This window comes from Salvelinus namaycush, chromosome 37, assembly GCF_016432855.1.
Source record: "Salvelinus namaycush isolate Seneca chromosome 37, SaNama_1.0, whole genome shotgun sequence".
Lineage (NCBI taxonomy): Eukaryota > Metazoa > Chordata > Actinopteri > Salmoniformes > Salmonidae > Salvelinus > Salvelinus namaycush.
This window is the reverse complement of record NC_052343.1, coordinates 4,752,212-4,774,963: the sequence shown is the minus strand read 5'-3', so window position 1 is coordinate 4,774,963 and position 22,752 is coordinate 4,752,212. Positions and strand designations below refer to the sequence as shown.

General features: G+C 43.3%; 1 protein-coding gene across 1 annotated transcript; it reads left to right on the top strand.

Annotated features, from left to right (window-relative positions):
• The first annotated feature begins 1,313 nt into the window (after window positions 1–1,313).
• Window positions 1,314–20,972, top strand: LOC120031577 (syntabulin-like). The gene is made up of 7 exons (XM_038977386.1): window positions 1,314–1,391; window positions 11,702–11,888; window positions 12,807–13,058; window positions 16,774–16,873; window positions 17,220–17,366; window positions 18,871–19,026; window positions 19,166–20,972. The coding sequence occupies exons 1-7, from the start codon at window positions 1,314–1,316 to the stop codon at window positions 20,322–20,324; spliced, it is 2,079 nt and encodes a 692-aa protein (XP_038833314.1). The 3' UTR covers window positions 20,325–20,972.
• The last annotated feature ends 1,780 nt before the right edge of the window (window positions 20,973–22,752 follow it).

Genomic DNA, 22,752 nt, shown 5'->3' with positions numbered 1-22,752 from the left:
AAAAATAGGGCTATCTTCTGTATACCGCCCTACCTACTCACAACACAACTGATTGGCTCAAAGAAGAAGATTGGCATTAAGAAGGAAAGAAATTCTACAAATTAACTTTTAAGAAGGCACACCTGTTAATTGAAATGCATTCCAGGTGACTACCTCATGAAGCTGGTTGAGAGAATGCCAAGAGTGTGCAAAGCTGTCATCAAGGCAAAGGGCGGCTATTTGAAGAATCTCAAATATAAAATATATTTAGATTTGTTTAACACTTTTTTGGTTACTACATGATTCCATATGTGTTATTTCATAGTTTTGATGTCTTCACTAAAATACTAAAAATAAAGAAAAACCCTTGAATGAGTAGGTGATCTTAAACTTTTGACCGGTAGTGTATATGGCATATTTGAGGTTTTAAATTAGGATTTAAAACCTTTAAATGTATTTATTACATTTATCTAAAACTTTAATGTGAATGATTATCTATTTGCATTTCTATAAATTGGTATGTGGAGGAATAAACATGATTAAATCAGTCCATAAAATAGCATGTGGTTGAAATAGCATGATTTACTATTCCATTGTGTGGCAGTACACTCCAGCAGAGGGCAGCATTTGTCCACCACCTCCTGATATCTGTGGCTTTGACATGGAGCTTTCACTCTTTAAATTTACTCTAAGACACATGGATAGCGTCAGTATTTTACTTCAAATGTGTCAAATGAGAATAGGCCTTAGATGTCTCACACAATTAAGTAGCCATTGGTCACAGGGGTAGGCTACTTGAATGTTCTGGCCACAAGTGTGAAGCTACTCAGTATTCCCCACCTCTTTGACCTGGGCTTTTTAACAGCCTCCGTCTGATGATCTCTGCAATCTGAACATTGAGTTTGGAGAGCTTTGGCAGTTACTTGTCCTCAAATAAATGTTGCTCTCAACGGGCTCAGCTGAATTACGTTATTCACTTCTTTCGTCAGTATGAGTCAGTATATTTCTCAGAAGAGCACCTGATTAAATTGGTCGAACGGTTACTAAACATGTTGTAGAAGCAATTCTTACCATAAAGCAGATTTTTTTTAAATAATTTTTGGGGGATGATACAAATTGGATTGTGAAGTCTTGCGAAGGATGCGCTGCAGAGTCTACTCACAGACGCTATCCCACTACTGGACTGCACCGGGGATTTGACCTGCTTCGTTTCCGACCTGGGCCAGTGCAGCCCTCCTTAGACGACCTGGAGGGCCCGGCCTCCCCAGGAGCACTATATCGATACTGAATTTAGTGCAGACACCCGTTCGACATAGAGCGCCTCAGCTCACACGATGCGCCAACCTCAGCCTCCTCAGGTGACTTGGGTTACAGGCATGCGCCCCCGCGCCCGGCGCGAAACTCAGCTGCAAGTAAAGGTGATAAGTAGAGTAGTGTGTGACGTCATTTCAAAGGAATGCTTACAATCCTTTGCAAAGTCAACGAGAATAACTAAAGACTATAGTTTTCTATAAACTAGGCTTCAAATTACCCTCAGATTTGACAATATTTTAATAGAAAGTCGGAGTACAGAAAATCTCTGATAGACAGTTTTTTTCTCTTTGTAAGATGATGGAAGGTTATCTGTGCTGTTGAAGGTTGTAAGAAATAAAATAAGGTTAATGCATTTATGCTTTACCATACATTATGGAAGAGTACAGTAAAAAAAAACACATTGAACTGACAATGAGATTGTGGTATTGTATTTGTATTTATTTATTTTAAAACAGTTACAGAAATGCAATTATTTTTTTAGAAAAAGCAATCATTTATTTTGACATTTGCTTAGGCTAAAACAAGATAGTGGACTAATTACATTGATATGATTTGATTTGTAATAAAAACCAACCGTAGACCTATCATTCACATTAACCATACTTTGCTTCAAATCCATTGTTCAATGTTGGCAATTTTCAGCCTTACTGTTACTTTAGACATAGAAGTATTAATTCTATTCAAATTCTAGTCAAAGACAGAATTGCTTTTCTATACTGACAATCTGGGGTATTTCTATGATTTGAAGACATTCAGGGCTTAGCCCTAAACCAGTAGGTGGGTCTGAGGGCATTCTCCCCCAGCACAAAAAAGAAGCAATTTCAACAGCTATATGCATGAATTTGGTGCACTTTGAGATGAACTTGCACCTTCCCACCTGTCACAGCAGACACTGCCAGTACTCAATTACAGTTGCTGCTGTGGGTCTCTCTACTCTAGAACAATCTTTACTCTGGAATACATACATCTACTGTGTATTTTTTTTTAAACTCCACTGGCCTCCTATTCTCATCTGTCCTCCTTCTAGGCTCATCTGAAAGGTAGAGGTGCAACATGTCCTTAGTTAGTTTTAAAGAGACTGAACTTCCTGATTTGGCTTCATCTTAGATTTGGTTAATTAAGAAATGCTAGCGGCCATAAATGAATTCAAACATGAGTTGGTTTTGGGGTGTAGTGTGATGTGGGTGTCTGGTGTGTGTGTTCGCAGATGGGAAGTGTAAGCCAAATTATTTTGCCAATTATCTTCAGCAGTCTGTCTGACTTTGACAGACATTACATTACACAATGTAAATGAGACAATATTTCCATGTTGCACACCTTTTAGTTTTCTCATTAAATGCTTTCAATAATTGTATATGAATTTCTACAATTTATAGTGTGTTTGAGGTTTTTAAGTCATTGACATTCGGAGCTATTGGAATTTTAACATATTGTCCCATTTACATTGTGCAATTAACCAATGGTCCCTAACTAGCCCTTAGGCCAGGGATGGGCAACTCCAGTCTTCAGGGGCTGGAGAGGGGCCACACTTTTCCCCCATTCCTAGCAAACACAGCTGATTAAACTAAATGCATTCTGAACTGAAGATCATGATTAGTTGATTACTGGAGTCGGGTTTGTGAACTGGGCCTGGGGCAAAAGTGTGACACCAATCAGGCTCCCGAGGACTGGAGTTTCCCATCCCTGTCCTAGGCAGTGCATTCGGACCCCTTCCCTTTTTCCACATTTTGTTACATTGCAGTCTTATTCTAAAATGTATTAAATAAATAAAAAGTCCTCATCAATCAACACACAATACCCCATAATGAAAAAGCGAAAAGAGGTTTTTAGACATTTTTGCTAATTAATAAAATATTAAAACAGAAATAACTTATTTACATATTATTTAGACCCTTTGCTATGAGACTCGAAATTGAGCTCAGGTGCACCCTGTTTCCATTGATCATCCTTGAGATGTTTCGACAACATGATTGGAGTCCGCCTGTGGTAAATCCATTTGACTGGACATGATTTTAAAAGGCACACATTTGTCGATATAAGGTCCCACAGTTGACAGTGTATGTCAGAGCAAAAACCAAGCCATGAGGCCAAAGGAATTGTCCGTAGAGCTCCGAGACAGGATTGTTTCGAGGCACAGATCTGGGGAAGGGTACTTCAAAATGTCTGCAGTATTGAAGGTCCCCAAGAACACAGTGGCCTGGCTCATTCTTAAATGGAAGAAGTTTGAAACCACCAAGACTCTTCCTAGACCTGGCCGCCTGGCCAAACTGTGCAATCGGGGGAGAAGGGCCTTGGTCAGGGAGGTGACCAAGAACCCGATGGTCACTCTGACAGAGCTCCAGAGTTCCTCAGTGGAGATGGAAGAACCTTCCAGAAGGACAACCATCTCTGCAGCACTCCACCAATCAGACCTTTATGGTAGAGTGGCCAGACGGAAGCCACTCTTCAGTAAAAGGCACATGACAGCCCGCTTGGAGTTTGCCAAAAGGCACCTAAATGACTCTCAGACCATGAGAAACAAGATTGAACTCTTTGGCCTGAATGCCAAGCTTCACGTCTGGAGGAAACCTGGCACCATCCCTACGGTGAAGCATGGTGGTGGCAGCATCATGCTGTGGGGATGTTTTCAGCGGCAGGGACTGGGAGACTAGTCACGATCGAGGGAAAGATGAGCAAAGTACAGAGAGATCCTTGATGAAAACCTGCTCCAGAGCGCTCAGGACCTCAGACTGGGGCGAAAGTTCACCTTCCAACAGGACAACAACCCTAAGCACACAGCCAAGACAACGCAGGAGTGGCTTCGGGACACGTCTCTGAATGTCCTTGTGTGGCCCATTCAGAGCGGAGAGACCTGAAAATAGCTGTGCAGGGACACTTCCCATCCAACCTGACAGAGCTTGAGAGGATCTGCAGAGAAGAATGGGAGAATTTTTTATATATTTGCAAAAATGTCTAAAATACAGTTTATGCTTTGTCATTATGGGGTATTGTGTGTAGATTGATGAGGGGGGATTTTTAAAGTATATTTTAGAATGAGGCTGTAATGTAACAAAATGTGGAAAAAGTCAATGGATCTGAATCATTTCCGAATGCACTGTATATGGATATCAAGATATATGAGCCAAAACATGGACCTGCAGAACGGAATAAGTTATAAAACCGAGATTATTAATTTCATTTCATCAGTTCCACCAGCTAATCGTTGATGTTTTAGATTGCAAAATTGTACACTACATGATGTGTACACTACATGATCAAAGTATGTGGACACCTGCTCATCTAACATCTCATTCCAAAATCATTCATATGGAGTTGGTCCCCACTTTGCTGCTATAACAGCCTCCACTCTTCTGGAAAGGCTTTCCACTAGATGTTGGAACATTGCTGCGGGGACTTGCTCCCATTCAGCCACAAGATCATTAGTGAGGTCGGGCACTGATGGGGTGTGTGTTCGATGTGTGTGTTCGATGGGGTTGAGGTCAGGGCTCTGTGCAGGCCAGTCAAGTTCTTCCACACCAATCTTGACAAACCATTTCTGTATGGACCTCGCTTTGTGCGCGGGCGCATTGTCATGCTGAAACACGAAAGGGCCTTCCCCAAACTGTTGCCTCAAAGTTAGATGCACATAATCATCTACACTGTCATTGTATGCTGTAGCATTAATATTTCCCTTCACTGGAACTAAGAGGCCTAGCCCGAACCATGAAATCCAGCCAGTAGCTACCGAAGTGTCTAGCCAGCCAAGCTAGCTACAGAAACAAAACCCATCAAATACACTAGCTGAAAATGAACACTTTTCATCATCAACATCCTTTGCTTGCCCATTCACTAAATATACTGTTAAATAACTCTGACTGACACCCAATAGCTTAAGGATGCATAACGCTAATTCTAGCTTATTAGCATTAGCCAACCCTTATACTGAGAGAGACAATTCAGTTAGCTACTACCAACCCTGCAACTCGGCTGTTGCTGCACATTGACTTTATGGCTGTTCTGCAACCTCTGTACCTCATTCACTGCTGCCTCAACCTGCTCAACCTGCTTGCACTCTTTTGGAAGAAGTTCCGAATATCCAGATTCTGACTGAGTGACCCGCCTTTTGCTGAGTGACGACATTGACATCTAACCGGTGCTGCAAGGGTGGGCGAGGGGTCAAGGGATGTGAGTGGTCATTCTAGGGGCTTCTTTCAGTGCCTTCTGCCTAGCGCATTACATTGTATTGTTTATTTTTGTCACAAAAATGTGTCAGTAAAATGATTTCTTATAAATACTGCATAGTGCAAGTGATGTGTGGTTATGGAAACTCATATCAGACTGAAATGTAAGAAGGTTGGGGGCTGGAGCAAAAAAATCCGGGGCATGAGTCCCGGAAGCCCATGCCTAATGACGCTACTGCTCAATTCCTGGACTCAATTCCTGGACCAGTGACTTCAGCACCATGGACAGGAAACCCATGCTGCGCCTCAGTCGTACTGACATTGCCTGAGATGCAACTATATTGTTTCAAAATGTAGATATTTGTTGTTATTTCATGCATTTGTTTTTGTCACACATCCTGATCTTATTGTCTGTGTCATTTTGGGGGAACAAAATGTAATCTGAATCTCGCTACATAGGCTATGGGAGGCAGAAGAAGGCAATTTCAGGACGGAACAATCATGCCTGCGTTATGTAACCCTACACTGCTGGAACATTGGTCATACTTGACTTCAAGCACGCGCTGTCACTGGTGGTGAGTGTTTAGCAGCTTCATCCTCGTCCAATCCTGTGTGCACAGTGTAATTTCCTCATATCAAAACACAGAGTGGGATGGGCTCCACGGTCAGACTCGTGAGGAACACTGGAGTAACGCGGGACTCGTTGTGGTGTCGGTGATTTAGGCTACACGCGCATCCTTTGCGACTGGGGGAATCAACACCAAACATCCAGGCAAGTATAAGTATATGTTTATGTAAATAGCTTGATGAAAACATTTAGGAAAAAATCGGATTAGGAAAAAACGATAGGCTTGTAATTCTGATTTCTAGCTGGCCTATGATGTTGTTTACTTTCCCATTTCTTATCACAATTTGCTATCCATCGACATGTTGTTGTATTTAGTTAAGTCCGAAATTATCATTGTAAAATACGTTTAATTTATTTAAGCTACTGCGCACTAACCAAATGTTAAAGGTGGGGCTGGTTGAAAAGATGGTCAGATTAAGTTTGAACTCATACAGCGCTTGATCACATTCAGCACCACGAGACAGTGGACAGCGCCACTGATTTCAACTGCGTATTACGATAATCCCATGGGCGACCATCCCCCCTACGCTTTGATATCTTTCGTCTGGGGTTACAAGAGCGACAATGCATGTTTTTGTAGCTATATTTCAGTAAATTTATGGGCTAAACTGTATGTTTTGCCTTCGTTGTTGGATTTTAGGAGAATGGTCTAAAATCATTTTCAAACAGTCAATATTAAGAATTTATACATGTGGCGGATAACTTTTGATATTAGGCCTACCTTTGATGTTAAAAAGGGGGAGACCTTCATCCAAGTCACCATGAAGCACATCACATAATGTAACTTAAACATGGACAAACATGGTCAGCATTTGCAGAAACAGATATTATAAGGATATTAAGGAACGTTTTGCCATCATACATTGGTTGTCTGTATTCTCTCTGTAAATAATGTGTGTATTTAGAGTGCACTGAATGGGATAACTGTTGATAACTGCACGTTATCAACCACCAAAAAGCAAATGAAAGCTTTTACACCTTGCCATTGTTATGGGTATTTACGCACACCATAAGGTTCAGGTTGATAAGGAAAATCTATGTTGGATTTGGGAAAAATCTATCATAGCACTTTAAAGAGCTGGACATTTTCAGATGTGGTTTTATTGGAGAAACTGTAATGTATTAGTTTGTGAATATCATCAAAAGACAGAAAATTAGACACCTTGAAACATATAGTTTCTATCATCATCCTGAATGCTCACACATGTTTGCATGTATACACACACACACCACACACACACACACACACACATACACACACACACACACACACACACACACACAATACCTGAACATACATACACGACATGTCCAATAAGCTTATGTTCTGTTTTATATGGCTTTCAATAAATTATTATGTGCCATACCATATGTCAACCCACTCAGAGGAAGAGATTGGATTATATAACGCTCCATACAGTTGACTGCCCTGAAGTGCATACTCAAGCCAAGCAGGCAGACAATATACAGATTGAACAGAATGAGGATGCAGTATCGTGAGGTAATTCCCAGCTCAGAAATACACTTACATCTAAGTGTAATGCAAATAACAAATAAAACAGCTTGAATTAAATGAAACCATTATACCCACTAAATGGGCTTTCATAACTAAATGAGTTATCTTGTTAGAATATGAGCTTGCAGATCTGTGCAGCTATTTAAAGGCCCAGAGGTCTTATATATGTCCACACTATGAGGTTGGAAAAATACTGTGAAATTGTAAAAAGTATGATAATGCCCTTTTAGTGTAAGAGCTGTTTGAAAAGACCACCTAAAATGTCAGCCTGTTTTGTTGGGATGGCATTTTGGCCTGCCTGGTGACACCACCAGGTGGTAAATGTGTTAATAGACCAATAACAAAGAGTGTTTCAAACCTCTCTGCCAATGACAGCTAATTTCAGTCTTCCCCTCCCCACTCAGACCACTACCAGATATTCCTAGCAAAATTCTTCTTTGAGAAATTGCTCTTTGCTAAGAAGGTATTTTTGTTTCTTTTTGACCATTTTCATTTAAAAGAATTACAGCAAGGTACATCATTATTACCCAGAAAAGATTTGATATTGAGATAAACGGCTGCAAACCACTCGCAGAGATGAGTAACCTTGCCTGCAGAACAGAAAATGACTGTTAACTCCCAGAGCTGAGGTCTATAGACTTTAGCTTGGTAGGCTAACATAGTCTTGAGTTGTGCAAAACACCCGGGTTTGATACCCAGTTGATTGCATAAGTTCCAGCCATAGGACCAAAGCCAGGAACACTGTGAACAACACAGCCAGCTCACCCGTGATGCCAAGTCAGTGTTAGACTTCCATCCATATCTGAGGACGTCAGGAGATCATGTGGAAACCAGCCACAAGGGGCAACAGTGAGCGGTGTTAGTTTCAAGTCGGTTTATGTTTTTGATATGGACAGGGATGGGTGTAAGGATTAGCTTCTGGTGCCAAAGGTTGCATGTTCAAATCCAGCTATAGAAGTTTTTTTTTCTTTCTTCCCCTTACCTTAACCATTCAGAGTTAATGCCTAAGCATCTGCCTCTGGTGCCAAAGGTTGCATGTTTGAATCCAGCGATAGAAAGTTGTTTTTAGATTTTTTTCCCCCAAACCTTAACCCTTACCATAGCCCATTCGGAGTTAATGCCTAACCTTAAGATTTTGGAGTTAATGCCTAAACTTGGCCCTAACATTAAAAATTCAGAGTTAATGCCTAAACTTAACCTTAAACACTTCGAAATTTGACGTGGGGAACAAATGTAACCCTGGTGGTCCCTTAGCAGATAGACACCTGGGTGAGGGGTTGACAGATTCACAGAGAGGTGTTGACCAATGTGACCATCTCCACAGCGGGAGCCGTCTGGTGCTCTGGCTGTTGTCAGAATTAAACGTTTGTCCATGTTTCGCAAGCATCAAATTTTGCTTGAGAAAGATGGACGAACATCTAATTCTAACGTGAGACCGTGAGAGCTTGTTGCAGCCGTACGGCTCCCGCTGTCGAGATGCTCATGTTGTTTTGCATCTTATCTACCGAGAGCATGCATGGGCAGGCTTAGATGAAAACATCTCTCTGTGAATCTGAGGCTGTCAACCCCTCACCCAGGTCTCTATCTTCTAAGGGACCACCAGGGTTACATTTGCCTGCATGGAAAATGAAATGTTTAAAAATATTTTGTAACGTAAAGGGAAAATATGTGCTTGTTATTCGACAAGTCCAGGTAGTCCCTCACCGTTTCAGTCCATTTTCTTTTACCTTTTCTTCTACCTGGGTCATTCCTCATGACCCAGGAGAAGGTTTACAAGCACTGCTGAGATTCAATCAGCATTGAGACACTGTATGGACATGATACGATAACAACTATTGAGTATAGCAATGCACAGACTTGATTGCATTTTCCTGACATTGATTGCTGTTGATGTGCACAGAGACAACGGCTCACACGCACTTGCTCATATGGGAGCACACCTGACCTTGTTACAGTCTGTAAGACTCCCCCCACACTGCCATAGGCCACTCCCGAAGTAAACAACATTGACATTTGTTATGTTGCAGGAGGAAAATCCTCCTATTGCACTCTCGGAAGATGCTGAACACAGAACTGTCTGCAAATTTAATTGGTCCCATTTAGCCTGTGTCATCCTTGCAGTAATTTTCCTCTGTTGCTAAGTCTGTTGCTAGGGCATTGTTTGGTTGGTAGCTCTGCAACTGTGCCTGCTTCCTAATCTGATTCCACTCTGAAGCTGTGTGCTTGTGTGCCAGCTATCCAGAGGCGGGTAGAAACAAAAGGAAAACATATCGAGGCATAAAATCCTGGGGTACTGCTGTTTTATTGTGATGCTCATGACACACTTCTCAGTTGCCATTTCAGGTGAACTTTTGGGGTGTTCTCATATCAGGGCTGGGGGACCTAGAAGACTAAAAGTGCATACAATCTAGTATGAAACCTGACTTCAAGTATTATTTTTTGTGGTTTAACTGTTTAACTGATTTCTTCGCCCTTACTTGCTGAAAACGTACCTGTAGTGGAAGACATGATGGTCAGGCTACACAGTGTATTTCAAGATGGGTGTTTGCTTGGGGACAGGGACAGCTGCTATATTTACCAACATCCTGGGTGCCATGCAGTCAAAATAAAGAGATAGCATCTGGACTGTAAGGGGGGGAAAGAAGTCTGGATTCAGTAAAGCGATAACGACCTTAGGGGTCAATTAAGTCATTCTTGATATAAAAAAAGAGTAGACCAAAGACGTACACACTTACATAACCAACTCCTTTAAGCGATGATGCTAAGAGGCACAACATTCAACAGGAGAGAGGGAATGGATAAAGAATGGAGTTATGTTATAATGTGCAGTCGGGCATTATGTGGACCTTGAATTATTCAGCCGTCAAACATCAATAAAACATACACTTTTGTGCTTGTACTGGAGCCTGGGGGCCTTTGTGTGTCTATGTCAAAATGGAGAGGGTGAATTGAACTACGTGTATAAGGTCTGTGAAAATCAATATACAACCCAAACATCGTACACTATTATTCTGTAATTCTTATCTCAATATTCAGTGAGCGGTTTGCCGGTGTGTTACTCTCTGGTGTCATCTTTTTGGCAGGAAGAAGGCTCTTTGGCACAGGATCCCAAAAGGAAGAAATGTCATATTTCTGTTTGTTTTTTTTATCTTGGCAGAATAACTCATGGCACTTAGTCAACCTCTCTCTTATAGATGTTTGAAGATGCTGCTGTCTGTTTTCCACCTAGTGGGACGTCATTTCGAAATACATGAATAAATTAAGAGTTAGAACCCCACCAAGTTCCTCTCTGCAGCATCATTCACGACTAGGTTTCAATCATCATTCAATTACGTCGATACGTAATCGGATACTGGATTTCAGGTAGTTGTATTTGTTTGTGGCACATGCATGTGAAGGACAGTAAGCCTGGGGTTTTATTGGATTTAAGAAACAGTCTCATGCCTTTGTTCCATGTTTGAGGAAATACATGCAAAATATTCTCAAGTGAAACAAAAATATTTTCAATCTGGTAGCCTATATTTGATGTGGGGCTCACTGGTTTAATGACCACGGTCTGGTCAGTGTCTGTGCCATCTGTGCCAGGCAGGGGTGGACGTGGGCGGGGGTGACATGATTTACGTAACAGATTCCAGACAGAGTCGCCCTTGTTCGTAAAGGGTTCAGTGCCAGTGTGCCACGTCATGATGCCTTTGGACAGAAATACATCTCACCTCGTTTTACTTTTCTCACAGATCCAACGGGGAAAAGGCAGTGTTAAGCACAATGGGACCATTCCAGGAATATGAGGTGCGTGTCATTGCAACACTTTCAAAGTCAATCATTCTTGCTATATTAGGCTATCATTTTGAATCTTAACAATTCAGCTAATGTTTTGGTTAAAATGTCACATCATGAGAATGATAGTTATCTAATCTAGACTGTCACAGTCACAATAGCAGACCATAATTAGTTCGTGACTGTGTCGCTGTGACAGAGCTAGTGAGATAAAGACAAAATGCACAAAGTTGCATTCGCGCACACCGATTCTGATATGAATCTGATCTGTTCTTGTGGCAAAAATTCAAGTGGTGAGCATAGTTGTGATACTTGTATGGTGCTCAGGAAAAGAAGTCACCGGGGAAGGAGAGCCCCCGCAGCCGCATCCCACGCTTGATCCTACATCCTTTCCACCCTAATGAGAAAGGGTCACCTCTGTCCGAATCACCCATTTCAGAGGAGGAGGGTAAGGATTGTGACATCAGCTCGGACAACTCCAAACGGACCATCAGCACCAACAGCTTTTGCTCAGGTAAGTGGTTCCCATGTTTCAGATCAAGGTTAGGGTGCATCCTAAAAGTCTAAAGTAGTTTCCTCTTCTAATCTCACAAAATTTAGCTGAAAACATAAAATTGATAGGACTTTGCCTTCACCTGTCACTATTGTCACATTGCTGATGGCAGCCAGGGCATTGTTGATGGCAGCCAGGGCATTGTTGATGGCAGCCAGGGCAGTTCTGGCAATGGCAGATGGGCTGGTCTATCTAAATATAATTTTTTGTGTGCAGAATGAATGGCCGCCGGTGTGTTAGAAATGCCCAGGACGATTTCTGATCCCAGTCCACCCCTGCAGCCAGGGTTCATCTTATAAAAATGTCTGAAATCATGCCAACACACTGTTATGTAGGCTTTGTTATGCCATTCTGACCATGCAGGCAGAGTCCACATCTTATCACATACTAGTCAGGGCGTTGGTTACATAATCATGCGTTGGAGATTTTGTGAGTGTTGCCAAGTCAAATTATGTAAAGAGAAGTCCTCATCATATCATATGAAAGCTTGTTGATTACTGTTGTTTCAATCGACTAGCATACTGTTGCAACAAATTTGAATTACACAAGGCCACTAACCTACCATAAACAACAAAGTTGGCAAACATAAAAGTTTACATAATAGTTGGCATTATTCCAGAAATTACCTATCCTTCTGTAGTAGGCCTAGATTCTTTTCTCTATCGACATTATTTTTGACAACAGTTACACCTAACCAAAATTAGGTTACAACATATTGATGTATATTGAATAACATTAAGTCATCATGGAAGTTTCTTGTCACCTCCCTTCAGCTTCCGTAACACAGTGCTGTGGCGTTGGTAACATGAACACTGTTGGTTGGATGAGTCACAGTATGAACAGATACGAGGGAGTGAACCTTGAGCTCTGAATGATTGATTGACTGCTGTGTGTTCCATGCTGCATGTGTATTCTTGGCTATACCTGTCTACATAGATGACACCGGCTGCCCCAGTAGTCAGTCTGTGTCCCCCTCCAAAACCCTGTCAGGCTCAGACAACAGTCCGCATGGCTCCCCCAAGCTCACCGCCGAGTGCAAGACCAAGGTGAAGAGGGTGAGGGTGATGGAAGAGTGGCACGCACCCCCGCCAAGGCACAAGAGGGAGCAGCGATCGACCACATTGCCCAGAGGTAGGCTACTGCAAGGAATGGCTTCAGTTTTTTTGTAGGTGGAGTTAGGAGGATCATACATACGTTGACCTAGTAGATCTTAAGCCAGGGCTGCCCAACCCTCTTCCTGGAGATCAACCATCCTGTGGGTTTTCAGTCCAATGCTAATTTAACACACCTGACTCTACTAATTAGCTGCTCAACAAGACCTTAACTAGATATGCTAACTTAGGGTTGGACTGAAAACCTACAGGACAGTAGATCTCCAGGAAGAGGGTTGGGCAGCCCTGTCTTAGGCATTTCTCTCAATGCTGATTCTGATTCTATGTATTTGTTTGATTGAAGTACTTGTCTAACTGTCAATTAAAAAAGATCTACAGAACACATCTACATCAGATTAAAATATATATGAAATAGCCGTGTGAAATGGTTTCTTGTAGACCAGGGTTGGGCTCAATTTGAATCGAAAGCAGTCAATTCAGGAAGTAAACTAAAATCACAATCCAATAATATAAAAAAGGGCATTTATTTTCAATGACTTCTCAATAAACTCAATGTCTGCATTTTAAATTCTAATAATTTCCTGATAGACTGCCTTTAATTCAAATTGAGCCCAACCCTGATTTCTACATGCTTTGTGTGTATACACTATCTGCATAGTATTGTTTTCATGTAATTTTAGCAGTAGAAAGTAAGTGTAACCGATGTGAAATGGCTAGCTAGTTAGCGGTGTGAGCGCTAATAGTGTTTCAGTCGGTGATGTCACTTGCTCTGAGACCTTGAAGTAATTGTTCCCCTTGCTCTGCAAGGCTTTTGTGGCTTTTGTGGAGCAATGGGTAACGATGCTTTGTGGGAGGCAGTTGTTGATGTGTGCAGAGGGTCCCTGGTTTGAGACCAGGTAGGGGTGAGGAGAGGGACGGAAGCTAAACTGTTACATTGGTGCCGTGACCTGGATCACTGGTTGCTGCGGAAAAGGATGAGGTCAAAAGGGGGGTGAGTGTAACCGATATGAAATGGCTAGCTAGTTAGCGGTGTGCGCGCTAATAGTGTTTCAATTGGTGACGCCACTCACTCTGAGACCTTGAAGTAGTTGTTCCCCTTGCTCAGCGAGGGTCGCTGCTTTTGTGGAGCGATGGGTAAGGATGCTTCGTGGGAGGCAGTTGTTGATGTGTGCAGAGGGTCCCTGGTTCAAGCCCAGGTAGGGGTGAGGAGAGGGACGGAAACTAAACTGTTACATAAGCAACAATGATTTGCTTGGTGAGAGAATGGGAGAATCTCAATTGCAAAACATCCATTGGAGGAGACAGTCAGAGCGGCAGGACCTCTGGCTTTCTCATCCAATGGGGTTTGAGAAGGAGGCGAGACGCTAAAACATATATTTTTTTAATGAGTATGCAATTGAGGTTCTCCCTATGGCTACTGGTATAAGACATATGATAGAAACTTCCTCTAGCCCATGTCTACACCAATCCAATGCTTTTACATTTCTGGGGAATAATGAACAAATGCAGGAAGAAGGAGATATTATTGAGACGCACTCAATGGTTGTGTTCCCCTGCTCAGCCATTGCATGTATCAACCAATGGTTGCATGACACCTCATCTTCTGTGCCTTTGGGCACCACATTGCTGACATACGTGGTTAGCTGATATGTAAAATACTTATCCAGGCTTTGTAAAATCTGGCATGTGTCAGCAAGGTCTGTGGAGAAGAATGCCAACAATGAGGGGATTGATTAATCTGGCCCGGGATCCCGTTTAAAGCCCAAGTTGAAGTTGGCTCAAACAAAAGTGATGTAATTAAGCATGTGGAGTAATGAGTAGGATTCTGTGTTTTCACATGCAAAATTGATTGCTTTTGATACAAAAAATGCTTTATCTGCCTTGCAAATTAAAAAAGTTAGAAAATTCAAATATATACTGTATGGAAAATAGATGTATGTTTCTGGACGATTCGCCATGCTGCCTTGTTGACGACATGACCGAGAAACGCAGTTTACTGTTTGATTTGAGATGGGCACTCCTCCCTCACTCCTTTTGCCCGTTCACGTCATGCGCCCCGAGGCTCGGCATTATTGAATCCGACCAACGGCTTAATCAAGGTTCAAATCCAGAGAGGCTGCTGATTGGATAAATAATGTTGGACCTGAGGTTTTCCAATTAGGCTGATTAGCAGTCAGACTTCACGTTGTACCTGCAATTGATTCACTCACCCGGTGTTGAAGGTTCAGTTTTGTTGTTATTTAGTCATAAATTCACTGTGAGCACTTTACTATGGTTTTATCGAATGGAAAGAGATGCTACTCAGGTATGTCATGGTTTCACTGAAAATACGTCATTAGTGTCCCATGCTTCCTTTCAGGAGTGTACCAATCACTGATTAGGGAGAATGATGTTCTACCCACATATTGAGTTGCCACGCTGGCCCATTCTGAGAGTGATTGTTTTGTTTGAGAATGCATTATTGCAACAGTATTTTTTGCACTAATTTAGCAACGTGTCTTCAGAGGTTATTTATGGAATGAAATTGGTTGTCATGATTTGGTACAGCTCTACTGTAGGTACGTTAGCCCTGTTTCATTATTAATCTGGTCTGAATCTTTACTAGATGATATGATGCTTAAATGTACTATGTTTGGTTTTCTAGGGATTATCTGGATTTAACATGTTTTTATGAAGTGGTTGATGCAAAAATGATATGTACAAATTGTATCGACCCTTCATGGCAGTATATTACTGTAGTGCATAAGGGAGGGAGCGGTTAGGGAAAGCGATACCACAGCCTGTCCTGCAGCCATCAGACAGGTGTTGAGTGACAGATCTCATGGCCTTGCTTGGCCTGATGTTATTCCTTATAGTCCAAGCAACTCACAGGTTCTGTTTTAGAGGTGAATTGGCTTTGGCAGCCAAATACTCTATTTAAATTGAGTCGGTTCTAAACTTTGCCCTCTAATTTCATATCCTAAATGCAAAATCTACTTGCTGTACACGGTTTTAAATTGCAGCTGACAGTATTGTTCAATGACACAGGTGTTCGAAGACGCAGATAGCTAATTAGCACTGGTAGTTGACTGTCTTCTGTCTGTCCTCCGTAAACAAGCGTTTTAACATCGAAATATGTCCTTGTGGGAAACCTATAAAGGTGTGTAGCAATTTAACCTTTCATATCAGCGAGAAAAAAATAAGATGCGTTCCTTATGTTTCCAAAACCGTACTGTAAGCGACGCATGTTAACGTTCAGCACGAGCGTTGGGGCTCCTAATAAACTCGCTCGGCCAGTAGAGCGAATCGTCAATAGGCGCTAAAGGTAGTTCGCGTCTATGAACGGGTTAGCGGATGAGGCTGAATTCATTAGGTACTCTCTCGTGCGAGGTTGAAATGATCGGGCCTGCTTATTTTATGGCAGCTGTGTAATCTAATAGCCTCTGCTTGAATCATGCCATTGTTGCTAACCACAGACGCACCATAGCCTCTAACAAGGGCTTTGCAGCAGGATGAAGCTCGTCGGTTTGTTTACCGTTTTGAAGTGGCTCACTTTATTTTTTTTACATTTCTGTGATGTTTTTGACATCTGAATGCAGAGAAGTTGTTTCTTGAAATAGACATGGAACACAACTGCAAGATGTGTAGTCATGGAAAAGCAGAATGCAAGTGTGTGTGGCACCAGTGTTTAGTGTTTCCTGCCCGCTGATGCCAGGTCAGTAGTAATATCCTGACGTGTTTGTCTGACTCTGCAGGTAGTGAGGCAGACTTCAGCTCCTCTAGCAGCACGGGCAGCCTTAAGAGAGGGGGGAGCCTGGCCCACAACTCCACAGGGAAGAAGGTCTCCTCACGCAGGTGATGTATGGGGTGGCTCTGTGGCTCTACTGCATCCATTGTAGAAGCAGACACGCCATGCCTTTACCATTTATCTTACCCCACTAGTGGGTGTTATAAAGGGCCTGTTTTCCCAGACCCAGATTCAGCCTGATCCTAAACTAAAATGCACTTTCAACAATTTTTTAAAATTGGGTCTGGGAAACTGTTCCAAGAAGTATAGCTATGCTATTTCTTTATTGCTGTATATTTTCCCCCCACTGGTATTTGTTTTTTCAATGATAAATGCTTCAACATTACAAGACTGGTGTTGTGGAAAATATCTTCTCCTTAGCTTTGCCTAACTACTGCATGTCTTTCCCCACAGTCGTGGTGCCCACATCAGGAGCCTCCCTGTGTTCAAGCTGGCAGGGATCCCCTCAGCATCCCGTGATGCGGAACTCTATGCCCCGTACAGGACAGTCCCCTCATCCACCAACAGCAGCAGCAACTCCAGCCCCACAGTACCCTCCAGGTAAACAGCCATATCAATAATTCCAGCTAGCCTATCAAAGGACACAAGCAACTACCATGTTCCTATCCTTTCAGATCAACATGAAATGCCCCAGGAAGAAGGGGCTAGGGGTCAACTTGTAATGAAGCATCTGTTGCTCTGTGAGGGGAGGGCATTCACTAGGTGGGGCAAGGGTGGATAGATTAGGCTCTATGCCGGGACTGTTTGTCGTCTCCTCTCCCCCCTCTTCTGAGAGACGGGGATTATATCGGTCAGGATTGGGCTATGCTGAGATTAGAGGATTTTATAAACAGTCAGGATTATTTTGGTGTGTGGGTGTCAACCTTGGGTTTATAGGAGAGGAAGAGTTCATTAATATTTCATCGTATCTCAGTCGATAGCCAGACGTGCTTGCCTGGCTGCATCCCTGCTTTTTTTTCACTTACTGTCTGACATTTGTGTTAGAGCTTCTGGGTTCTCTCATGTTGCTATGTGGCAGAATATTCACTTGAGGGTTCCTGTGCTGCCATGACAGCAGCACTGCACAAACCAGCTCAACCTTGCCTTTCTGCTCAGACTGTAAAAAAAAACTAACCAGTCCTCTTGAATTCAGCCCACAGGCTTAATGTGAGTCACTCTCTATGCAACGCAGATAATACTTATGTATCTTATGAAAACTTGTATCCATGAAAACGTCCACGACTGCCTTTTTTGTTTCTCAAGTCATTTTATTGCCACGGGATTTTTGTCCTTGTTCCCCTCAGCTCTCTTCTGCCTGGCTGGGTTTCGTGTGATGTCCCAGTTCTCTCGCTACCTTCTGCTTGCCTGTTCTATTTCTGGCAGGGATGCAGAGAGCTCGCATCAAAGAACAAGTCCCAGGTTGTTGCTAGGATATAGCGCTAGCTTTTAAGCTTGATTGTAAGAGGGGCTGCTCTGCATATTAGCCAAATCCATCCTCAGAAACAAAAATGTGTTTCATCAACCCTTTTTTAACCTGAGCCCTGATCACAGGGATATTCCAGAACTGCTAATGTACAATTGAAGGTTAATGTGCTTGTAGTAATTAAAAAATGTAGGCGTTTCAGGGATTTCTCGGGCAAAAACACTTACCTTGTAGACTAGAGTCGAGCAAATGTAATTTGGGCTTTCTCTCCCAATTCATTGTTTTCCTATCCATCACTGCCAGCTTTTGACCAACCTGGCTTTTTTGCAGCATGAAGTCTGCTGGCTGGTTAGCTTGTGTCCTGACAGTGCTATCTCCAGTCGGACACAATCAACTATTTTGAGCTTTGCATCTTGCAAGTTGCACAAATCCCTTTATTTTTTTTGCATGGCCTAGTTCCTTCCCCACAGAACTGAGGGAGCCTACTTTAGATGGGGCTCAGCACAGTACAGGATGGTGTGTATAATAGATGTGGTGTCCTCTTCGTCAGTATCCACATTGAGAAAAAGATGGCGTCTGACCAGCAGAACATGCAGTATGTGACTTGGGGCTAAGCTGTAATTTCCTCTCTCGTCTCCCCAGAAGGATGACTCCCAGAAGATATCACTCCTGTGGGGACAACCATGGCATCAGACCCCCCAATCCAGAGCAGTACCTCACCCCCCTGCAACAGAAGGAGGTGGCCATTCGCCACCTGAGGAGCAAGCTGAGGGAGGTGGAGAACACCGTCCACGACAGGTTACCTTCTCAGTGAACATCACATGTGTAGCTTGTTTCCTAAATGCATCCCATAGAGTGCATTCCACCTACAGTGTAGAAAAACATTGCAATCCCACACAGCTGTAACTACTAGCTAACCCTCTCTTTTCTCCCTCAGGGAGTCTGAGATTGAGAATCTCAAGTCCCAGCTGGGACGGATGAGGGAGGACTGGATCGAGGAGGAGTGCCACCGCGTCGAGGCACAGCTGGCCCTAAAAGAGGCACGCAAGGAGATCAAGCAGCTCCGGCAGGTTGTGGAGACCATGAAGAGCAGCCTGATGGAGAAGGACAAGGGCATCCAGAAGTACTTTGTCGACATCAACATCCAGAACCGCAAGCTGGAGTCCCTGCTGCACAGCATGGAGATGGCCCAGAGCGGCTCCACGCTGCAAGACGAGCCAACCATGGACTTCATCTGTGGCGACTCCGACTCCCCTGTCAACGACAAGCAGGGGGAGGTGGGTGACCAGGCGGCGGAGGAGATGGCGGACAGTGGGCTGCTGGTCAACGACAACCTGGAGCACGTGCTCATGTCCACGGCGGTGGACTCCAGCCACGACTCTAGCGGTAAGCTGCGCTGCCACCCAGAGGCTGGTCCGGGGGTGTCCACTCTACTCCACAGTCTGGAGGAGATCACACCACTGCCTTCACAACCCTCCAACACATTCTGCTACAGCACACTCCCCTTCCCCGCTCCAGAGGACAAGGCCGTTCAGACCGAGGTGGTGTCCTTCCCTCCTGACCTGCACACCCTCCTGCTGCAGCTGCTGAAGCTCCATGGTGGTGCAGTTGGAGATGCTCTCCTCCCAGCTTCTACCAGCCTCCTAGAAATCCCAGCACTGCAGGGCCCAGACTCGGCCCCTATCCCATCCACCCCTAACCAGTCCACCTTAAGCCTGCCTAGCCCCAGCCAGCCCACCCCAGTTTTGCCAGTGAGCCCTGACATGTCCAGTGATTCAGGCCTGTGTTGCTCAGACCCTGAGGTGATGGTCTCCATGCGCTTCATGGAGGAGCTGGATTTTGAGGTGAGCAGTGAGGAGCCCTGCAGGGCCTCCGAGATGGACGTGGTCAACAAACGCTATTGGAGCAGCAGCTTCCTTGTTGATCTTGTTGCTGTGGCCGTACCAGTGTTGCCCACGGTGGCCTGGCTGTATTCCCGGCATGGAGTGGATGGGGCGGCGCCAGTCTACAACATCGCAGCACTGATCCGCGGCTGTTGCATGATGGGATTGCACTCTCTCCGTCATGTCACTCATCATCATGGGGCAGATGTGTAACGGCCTCTGACCCCCGCATGCACAGCCCGACCCCTCAACTTGAAGCACTTCAACATCAGTTAATCAAAGAGTATTTGTGAAAATCTTTAGTTTTTCTACACTTGTGAATATTAAAGCTACAGTTATTACTTTAGGTTCCCACGCGGTTACTTTGCACTGTGTACAGTTGTGAGTTATGTCAAATAGTGAAATTATTTATGGTGAAGGGATTTTGTTCATTTTATTTACTTTCCATCTGTTCTGTTATCATAATTGTGTCTAAAATGGATAATCTGAGTAGGTGGTTATGCATCATTGATGTCCTGGGCTGGCACTAGTTACCCCTACTTAAAGCAGCCATGTTATTTTTCTGAAAGTATTAGGATTTCTGAGGGTGGGGATGAAATTGAATGTTAGTTTAAGCAAGCGTTTGTAATGGTTTATGTTCCAAAATCTTAAACCTGCAGCCAAAGCTTTATTAGTGAACGTTCACTCTTAATGTTTATTTTTCTACCTGGGAGTAGAGCTTTTTACGTACGTGGAACAACTTGTTGATAGGAGTATGAGATCAACGCTTCAAAACATCCCATACTCGTTTGTGCCTGAGCTACTGTGTAATACTCGTAACATCAAATGTCCTAATATATTTATTAAAGCATGATAATCCAATCCATGTTTGATTCCTCTTGGGCATTTTCTGGTGGGAAGGGTTTAGCGGACTTTCATCCCAAGCGTTTTTATAGTGACCATACATTCTATATGGCATATCTAGCAACAGCACACAACCGTAGTCTCGTTCTACAACCAATTGAGATGCTTTGTTCAGCTCTTGTCTTTCTCATGGGTGCCAATTTCAATTGATTATTTTCATAGTTTCTCTTTAAATGCCAACAAGAAGGATATTTGAGTGAGCAAATGAAACTAAAGACTTCTCGGGTTTACTGTTTTAATCTCCAGAGTAGAGGGGGAATCCTTAATTGCGAAGCCACACAAATGTCAGAGGCCAGCTCTGAGAACGGCAGAACACAATGTTCCCGGCCCCAAACACGAGGTTTCTGCATCTGCACAACAGCTCTTAACTAAGGGACAAGTTCAAATGAATTAATAAACAGATCTGTCTGAGCCTTTCTGTATGACTGCATAATACACTGAACAAAAATAAAAAAAGCATTATGGTAAGTGTTTGAGCCTAAATAAAAGATCCCAAATATTATCCATATGCTCAAAAAGCTTTTCATTTTGTGCACAAATTAGTTAGCATTTCTCCTTTGCCAAAATAAAAAATCCACCTGACAGGTGTGGCATATCAAGAAGCTGACTAAATGGCATAATTACACCAGTGCACCTTGTGCTGGGGACACAAGGCCACTCTAAAATGTGTAATTTTGTCATCTGTTGCATTAAGTTTTGAGGGAGCATGCAATTGTCATGCTGACTGCAGGAATGTCACCCAGAGCTGTTGCCAGATAATTCAATGTTCATTTCTCTACCATAAGCTGCCTCCAACGTAATTGTGGAGAATTTGTCAGTACGTCCAACTGGCCTCACAGCCTCAGACCACGTGTAACCACGCATGCCCAGGACTTCCACATCTGGGTTCTTCACCTGCGGGATTGTCTTTTCTTCACCAGGGTCTTGACCAGTTCTGTGTCGTCCTGGAAGCTGAAAATGTCCCAGTTCTTCCATGGCCTGCATACTCACCAGACATGTCACCCACTGAGCATGTTTGGAATGCTCTGGATCTACGTGTACGACAGCGTGTTCCAGTTCCCGCCAATATCCAGCAACTAAGCACATTGAAGAGGAGTGGAACAAGATTCCACAGGTCACAATCAACAGCCTGATCAACTTCATGCTAAGGAGATGTGTCGCACTGAATTAGGTAAATGGTGGTCACACCAGATACTGACTGGTTTTCTGATCCACGACCCTACCTTTTTTTAAGGTATCTGTGACCAACAGATGCATATCTGTATTCCCAGTTATGTGAAATCCATAGATTAGGGCCTAATTCGTTTATTCAATTGACTGACCATCTTCGAAGAAAGGTCATGCCACAGATCAGCAGTGACTGTTTACACACATAGACTATGTTTTCACTTGTCACGTTACATCTATGTTTGTGTGATGGTTAAAGTAAATCTAATCAACCGGCAGACTGATGAAATGAGACGAGTTGGAATGAGAAGCCCCATGCGATGCTAAATAACCCATTTCCCCTACTGCCATATGGGGATGTTGCATTACATAACCATGAACCTCTGTTCATTAGAGTGCAAGCAGACTGATGAATCATTCCATCTGCTGTAATCTCTCTCTGCAACCAGGCCTGGTAGAAAAGAGAAGGTTGAATCAACATGGGGAGGGGGGATTGAGTCATGCTGCGTTCGTAACCAGTGGGAAGTGGGAATTTACCACAGACGAATGGCCCTCCAACAGGTAATTACTC

Coding starts and splice junctions, on each gene's coding strand:
- LOC120031577 (XM_038977386.1), top strand. CDS start 1,314: ATGCGCCAACCTCAGCCTCCTCAGGTGACTTGGGTTACAGGCATGCGC. Junction 13,059..16,773: donor ATCGACCACATTGCCCAGAG/GTAGGCTACTGC, acceptor CTGACTCTGCAG/GTAGTGAGGCAGACTTCAGC. Junction 16,874..17,219: donor AAGAAGGTCTCCTCACGCAG/GTGATGTATGGG, acceptor CTTTCCCCACAG/TCGTGGTGCCCACATCAGGA.